Source organism: Primulina huaijiensis, chromosome 1 (assembly GCF_012295235.1).
Source record: "Primulina huaijiensis isolate GDHJ02 chromosome 1, ASM1229523v2, whole genome shotgun sequence".
Taxonomy (NCBI): domain Eukaryota; kingdom Viridiplantae; phylum Streptophyta; class Magnoliopsida; order Lamiales; family Gesneriaceae; genus Primulina; species Primulina huaijiensis.
The window spans coordinates 5,823,941-5,831,257 of NC_133306.1; the positions used below are offsets into that span (position 1 = coordinate 5,823,941).

The 7,317-nt window shown below is 34.3% G+C and overlaps 1 protein-coding gene across 1 annotated transcript; it reads right to left on the reverse strand.

The window, feature by feature from the left end:
* Window positions 1-274: 274 nt before the first annotated feature.
* Window positions 275-3,371, reverse strand: LOC140974244 (uncharacterized). Its single transcript, XM_073437640.1, has 4 exons — window positions 3,001-3,371; window positions 2,142-2,952; window positions 1,636-1,780; window positions 275-492 (listed from the first exon to the last, which is right to left on the reverse strand). The coding sequence occupies exons 1-4, from the start codon at window positions 3,369-3,371 to the stop codon at window positions 275-277; spliced, it is 1,545 nt and encodes a 514-aa protein (XP_073293741.1).
* Window positions 3,372-7,317: the final 3,946 nt, after the last annotated feature.

Below are 7,317 nucleotides of genomic sequence, written 5' to 3' on the forward strand. Positions count from 1 at the left end.
TTTCTAAATACCCACCGGGTTCCAATGACAGCTTGGTAAGATGGTCTAGGTACTAGAAACCAAACTTTATTCCTCTCAAATTGATTCAGCTCTTCTTGCATAGCTTCTATCCAGTTGGTAGCCAGAAGAGCTTCTTCAATCTTCTTGGGTTCATCTTGAGAAATAAAAGCAGCATGCATGTATTCATTCATCATCTGTCTTCTTGTCCTTAGCGGAGCTGTTGGATTTCCAATCACCAAAGATGGAGGATGAGATTTTCTCCAAATAAAAAGATTTAGATTATCTTTATGTAAAGCAGTAGATTGTTCTGGAATATCAGCTGCTGGTTCTGGAATGTCAGCTGCTGGTTCTGGAATGCATGAATGTCTGGTTCTGAATTTTGAATGTCCTTGACACTTGCTTCTGCATCATCTTCACTGTCTAGTTCCAGATGAACCCTGTCTAACCTGTTACTTAGATTAGATATGTTAGTAATCTCGGGAGCACTGCTGTCTTCATCAAAGACAACATGAATAGATTCTTCAACATTGAGTGTTTTATTATTGAAAATTCTAAATGACTTACTAACTGCTGAATATCCAAGAAATAATTATGCGTCAGATTTTGAATCGAATGCAGCTAAATGATTTTTATCCTTATTATGCACAAAGCATCTACAACCAAAAACATGAAAGTAAGATACATTCGGTTTACTCCCTTTCTAGATTTCGTAAGGAGTCTGATTATTCCTCTTGTTGATCATTGTTCTGTTTTGTGTGTAGCAAGCAGTGTTAATAGCTTCTGCCCAGAAGCGCTGAGAGATGTCTGCATCTGCTAGTATTGTTCTAGCAGCTTCTTTAAGTGTTCTGTTTCTTCTCTCAGCTACTCCATTTTGTTGAGGCGTCCTGGCAGCTGAATATTCATTATGAATGCCCTGTTCATCTAGATAAACCTCAAGAGTCTTGTTAGTAAATTCAGTACCTCAATCACTTCTGATTCTAATGACAGAAACTGATTTTTCATTTTGAATCTTTTTCAGAAGTTTGATCAGGAGGCTACTGGTTTGATCTTTTCCAGCAAGAAAGATTACCCAAGTAAATCTAGAAAAATCATCAACAACAACAAGAGTGTACCTCATTCCCCCTAAGCTCATGATATGGATTGGACCAAATAAGTCCATATGCAATAATTCTAAACACTTTGAGGATGATTTGCTGCCTTTATTTTTGAAACTAGATCTTACTTGCTTACCAAGTTGACATGCAGAATATACATGATTCTTAACAAAATTTATGTCTGGCAATCCATCGACTAAATTCTGCTTTTTGAGATTGTTGATAGACTTGAAATTCAGATGATTCAATCTCTTGTGCCACAGCCAGTGTTCAACACTTAGAGCTGCAACTAAGCATGTAGGAGCAGTGATATGATCTATGTTCCATGAAATTTTGTAGGTGTTGCCTTTTCTAACTCCGGTTAAAACAGTAGAGTCACCAGCATTTTTAACTGTGCAAGTGTGCTTCTGGAATGCTACTGAAAATCCATTATCACATAATTGACTAATACTAATCAAGTTATAACAAAGATTTACAACTAAGAGCACATCCTTAATAGTGATGTTACCATGGATAATCTTACCCTTACCCACGGTTTTACCTTTTGAGTTGTCCCCAAAGGTTATCTCTGGTCCAGCACAACTCACTATTTCTGATAGTAGACTCTTCTGTCCAGTCATATGTCTGGAACATCCACTGTCCAAATACCATGTTGAGTTACTGATCTTGGTTTTCTTCACTTGTACCTGCAAACACAAATTTTAGTATCTGGTACCCAATCTATTTGGGTCCAAGCCTTATTAGTCCTTTTGGAACCCACATTTGTACAATTTTTGTACTTCGGGTATCCATGGAGGTGTGTGCAACATAGAGTCTGTTATTTCTAACATTATGCATCTTAGCATGTTGTTCTTCCCTTCTGTTTCTGTTGTCTGGCCTGTATCTCTTCTGAACAGGTCTAGAATTGTAGTACTGGTAGTTTTTAACCTTCATAGGAGGTTGTCTTCCTGAGTTGAATCCTCTACTGGATCCAGAACTCTGGTCAACTCTTTCCTTAGGTTCAACATAACCCAGACCATAATGCATCCTTCTGCTCATCTGATTTACATTCCTTTCAATTGAAGCAGTAGGTACTTCTGGTTTCTGTACCACACTGGATTTCACAAAATGAATGTACTTTCCTTTGCACATATCCAGTTTTGGCTTAGTATTCGTTTCAGAAGTGCCTTCATCATTACAAAATCCGAGACCACTTCTGTCTCCAGATTGTTTTTGTAACTCTTGCATCTTTTCGAGTGAAATAGAGGACTTATTCCAAGCATTCACCAGTAGCGATAACTTCTGGTTTTCAGAAAGCATCGTCTGGTAATCTGCTTTTACTCTTTCATTCTCAGTTTTTAATTTACTCATCTCAACTTGTAAATCATTACAGCTGTCTACTTGCAAGCAAGTTAACTTACTGTTCTGATTTCTTAAGTTCTGATTTTCAATCTTAACTTCCTCGAATGATTGAGAAAGTCTCGAATACTCTTCTACCATGTCGTGTAATGCTTTGACTAAATCAGTGCGTGTAAATTCATCAGAGTCAAAGTCAAATATCTCTCCGGATGTATAGGTTGATTCCGTATTTGCCATCAGACATTTGATCTCATCTTCATCACTGTCACTTGAATGGTTTTCAGAACCAGAAGATTCAGAACTTGAGTCTGCCCATTTGGACTTACTTTCTTCTGCAATCATTGTCTTTCTGTCTCTTCTGGTCTTTTTATCATTGCGTTTGACACCCTTCTTCTTCTGGTCATCCTTCTTTGGTTTTAGACAATCAGTAATGAAGTGTCCAACTTTTCCGCAGTTAAAGCATGCCATATCACAAGAAGGTGATCCTTTTTTGAAATTGCGGTTGGGACTTTGAAATGTTCTGTGATTCTTTCTCATGAATCTGGAAAACTTCTTAAAAAATAATGACATTGCATCATTGCTTATCTGTTCAGCGCTTCTCTCAAAAGTTTTCTCTATAGCAGTAGCAGAAGATGAACTTGGGGCAACTGTAGCAGTAGAGTTAACAGTAGCTGCGAGAGCTTTGGTTGGTGGAATTGCTAAGGGCTCTTCTCCACTTCGAACTTCAAGTTCAAACTCATATGCCTTCAGATCTGAGAACAAGTCATGCAGTTCTAACTTGTTTAGATCCTTGGAAGCTCTCATTGCCATCGTTTTGACGTCCCATTCTCTGGGTAGGGCTCTCATTACCTTTAATGCAACTTCCCTGTTGCCAAAATTTTTTCCAAGAGCTGAGAGTTCATTTACAAGGCTGCTGAAGCGTTCATCAAACTCATTCATTGTTTCTCCAGCCTTCATCTTCATATTCTCAAACTTCTGCATGGCTACGGAAAGTTTGTTTTCCTTAGTTTCTTCGTTTCCTTCACAGATCTGAATCAATTTTTCCCAGATTTTCTTGACAGTAGGACACATCTTGATTTTGCTGAAGGTATTTTTGTCGAGTGTCTTGTACAGAATGTCCTTTGCAACGTTGTCAAGATTGGCTTTCTTCTTCTCCTCACTTGTCCATTCATATCTTGGTTTTTCCAGCATCTGAGGTGCGCCTTCAGCAATAGCAACAGCTGGATTTGGCTTTAAGATCTTTAATGGTCCATCTGTGATGACATACCACATGTCATCATCTTGAGCTGCAAGATGGGCTTGCATTCTAATTTTCTAGTCGTCAAAGTTTTCTTTTGAGAACATTGGCATTTTGCTGAAGTGAGCCATGTCTGTGAAATATTTTTCAGAACAAGAATAACTAGCTCTGATACCACTTGTTGAGGATCGGATTGAGTTTAGAAGGGGGGGTTGAATAAACTCAACAGCAAACTTAATCGATTTTTCAGAATGATGCGCTAGAGTCCTGTTAGAGATAGTAGCAGATTCATGTTCAAGTTTAAAGACCAGCAGATCACAAGATAATGTGCGGAAACGATCTGTTGGTTAGTGGGTGAAAAGTAGTGAAACAGAAAAGCAGTAGATGGCACAAAGTTTGTTTCTGGAAGTTCGAATATGAATCTTCTACGTCTCCCCTTCTTCTGTTTCCAGAAGGTATCACTAAAAGACTTTGGTGAATACAGTACAACAATTGTACACACCCACTTCAACAGGACTTACCCTTCGCCTACTGAAACTCTTAGTTTTACAACTCAACTACTTGTAAGATCTTAAGTTCTGGAAAGAACTCTTTTCCAGTTACAATTTCTTCTATTAATGAAGTGAATAGCTTAAGAAGAGATAAATAAAATAGCTAGCACAAAATGATATCAAATGATCAAGTGTATGCAATGAAGCGTGTGCTGCTTTTTCTGTGTTGAGCTTTTGAGATAACTGAGAGTTCTAGCGATGCTCGAATGATATTCTTTGATTGAGATTCGTTCACTACTTGTTTCTTGAAAAGTTCTCCGTCTTCATATATAGGCTTAAACCAACGTTAAAATCTGCACGGCTCTTTTGACTTTTCAGTGATTCAGCTTTATTGCTGAAAATGGACCCTGCAGAATACATTAAAGCAATCAGTCTCAGTTCATACCAAAAATGGTAAGCTGTCTTAAATGTTCCCGTACAACATTTAATGGCATCAAATGAAGCAATAAATGCTAGTATCACGTTAATAGATTAACGGTAATATTTAAAGACTTGAGATACGCAACAATCTGCTAGTGTCTATTTCGGGTTTCTGGTTTTAGCTAAGAAGTCATTTGTTAATTAGATTAAGCAGTACTTGATAAGTGCTTCTATTGGTTTTAGCGCGGTACAAGTGCTTCGGTTTTTCTGCTTATTTACATCTACTGGTTTTGTACTAGCATCGGCACAACAAAATTAAGTCTAACAACATGACACTTAAGATATTATACAGTTTAAAATATTGGAGTTATATTTTTATTACTAACTATAATTTTTGGTAAAACATTAAGTTCGATCCTATAACATACTCATCATGAATGACATAAAATGTTTTATTCGTGTAAGTTAATTGTAACATTTTAGAACACCTATTAGTCAGTTACAATTCTGAAACTTGTAGATTTAGAACCGAATTTATAAACCGAATAGGGAAATGTCTTGAATTTCCCATGTGTTCATTTAGTATTTCATTTCAGGGTAACATTTCCTAAGCCCTTAATTATTTTAGCCACTCAAAATTGGTGAAATTTAAAGATCGAGAGCTAAATATCATCCGGGGAAAATATTTTTTTCAATTAATTTGTCAAATTTTGAGTTTTTGATTCATTAAGTTTCGAAGTTTGCTTATGGTATAATAACTTTTAATTTTTGATTATTTCGATCCAATTATTAATATGTCATCAGATAAATTAGTCATTTCTGATGACATATCAACATTTTCCGGCATTGTAGTAGGACTCCGACAAAAAATACAAAGTTAGCACACCAAGCCACTAAACTCAAACTTTGGATTGAAATCCCAAAAAAAAAAAAAAAAGAGTTAGTGGAATTATGTTTGATTTTGGAAGCGTCAATTATAAAACAATAATACGGGAAAATGGAAAGTTGAATGAAAATTGGAACTGCTAGGAATTTTTTGGTTAAACGGGATATATATTCTCTATTTTTTTTTTTTTTTTTTTTTTTACAAATTTCAATATACAATCGCGGAAAAGTATTTCAATGATATTCGAATTTACGATGTGTTGCATTTTTATGGTGTTATTTATTTATAGGCAAAAACTTGTGTGAGACGGTCTCACGGGTCGTATTTGTGAGACGGATCTCTTATTTGGGTCATCCATGAAAAAGTATTACTTTTCATGCTAAGCGTATTACTTTTTATTGTGAATATGGGTAGGGTTGACCCGTCTCACGGATTAAGATCCGTGAGACGGTCTCACATGAGACCTACTCTTATTTATATTTGATGCAGATGATGCAATTCAACGTTATTACATGATCCCGCATTTGTTAAAATTGAGGAAGCAGGGGAGAGATACTTTCATCCTCTCGATCTATATTAAATGTTTTCTTACACCTAATTGCATTATTATGATTGAGCAATGATCGATGAATTCAGCTGAGAAAAAATAACAAGATCAAGTTGTAATATGGTTGAATCGGAGTCGAGTCGGTCCCACATAGACTAATGTTCAATTAGCATAATTTAAATCAATTAACTTAAGTAAAACCAAACAATTTAATCCAATAAAAAAATGAAATAAGAAACTTTAAATTTAATTAAGTAACTAATTAATTTTATGTCATTCATGATGAGTATGTTTATAGTCAGTTTAACTTTGTCATAAATTATCTATGACTCAACCTATTTCACATAATATATGAAAATTCACTTAGCTTCATCTATTTTACCTTGTATATACTTATATTATTACTTGCTTGAAGGTTAATGTACTTACCATGTTATAATTTTTCAATACTTTTCTTTTACTAACTATAAGTTCAGTTTGTAAATTAAATCCAATGGAAAACAATCATTATTGTACTTGTATCGACTGTGGACAATGTCATTACAAGTATTTATTTCAGAAAAAAGTCGAAGAAGCAATAAGAAGATTTTACTCCAATCCAATATGAGCCGTCATCTTACGAAGAGTGCTTGAGATGGAATCAAAGCTTTTTTTCCCACTAGACCATGCAACTGATATTGAAACATAACTAAATATCAACAATATCCATCAAAACCAATATGCACATTAAATGAATAATATAACAGTTATCTTGTAGTATAGAGACTGCTTAGTTGTAAAATATATCTTGTAGTATAGATACTGCTTAGTTGTAAAATATATGCATAAAACACATTAAAAGCTGTAGATTGTGCTCTATGTAACCTACATATATGAAAATTGCTTTTCATTTCTTAATTCTGTGTATTTACTTATTTTTCCTTTTAGTACATCCACCACATCTGTAAGTTTATTTCACTTGTATCATATTGAACTTTACTTTTGTCTCATCACGAGGTTCGAACAAATTCTGTTCTTATAGTTTAATTTTTTTCATTAGTCCCTCATTATAGTATTCTAATCAGTTTTTTTAATAACTCATTTACTTCAGTTTTTTTAATTTTAATATATTACAATACTTCTTTTTTTTTTTCATATTTAATATTGACAGAAGTTATTTTTCATTTTTTGTTTTTCAAGAATTGAGGTGAAATTAATAAATAAATACAAACTAATTTATAAAAAAATGTTAAAAATATTGTTTTTAATATTATGTATAAATGAAGTTGATTAATCTCATATATATATATATATATATATATATA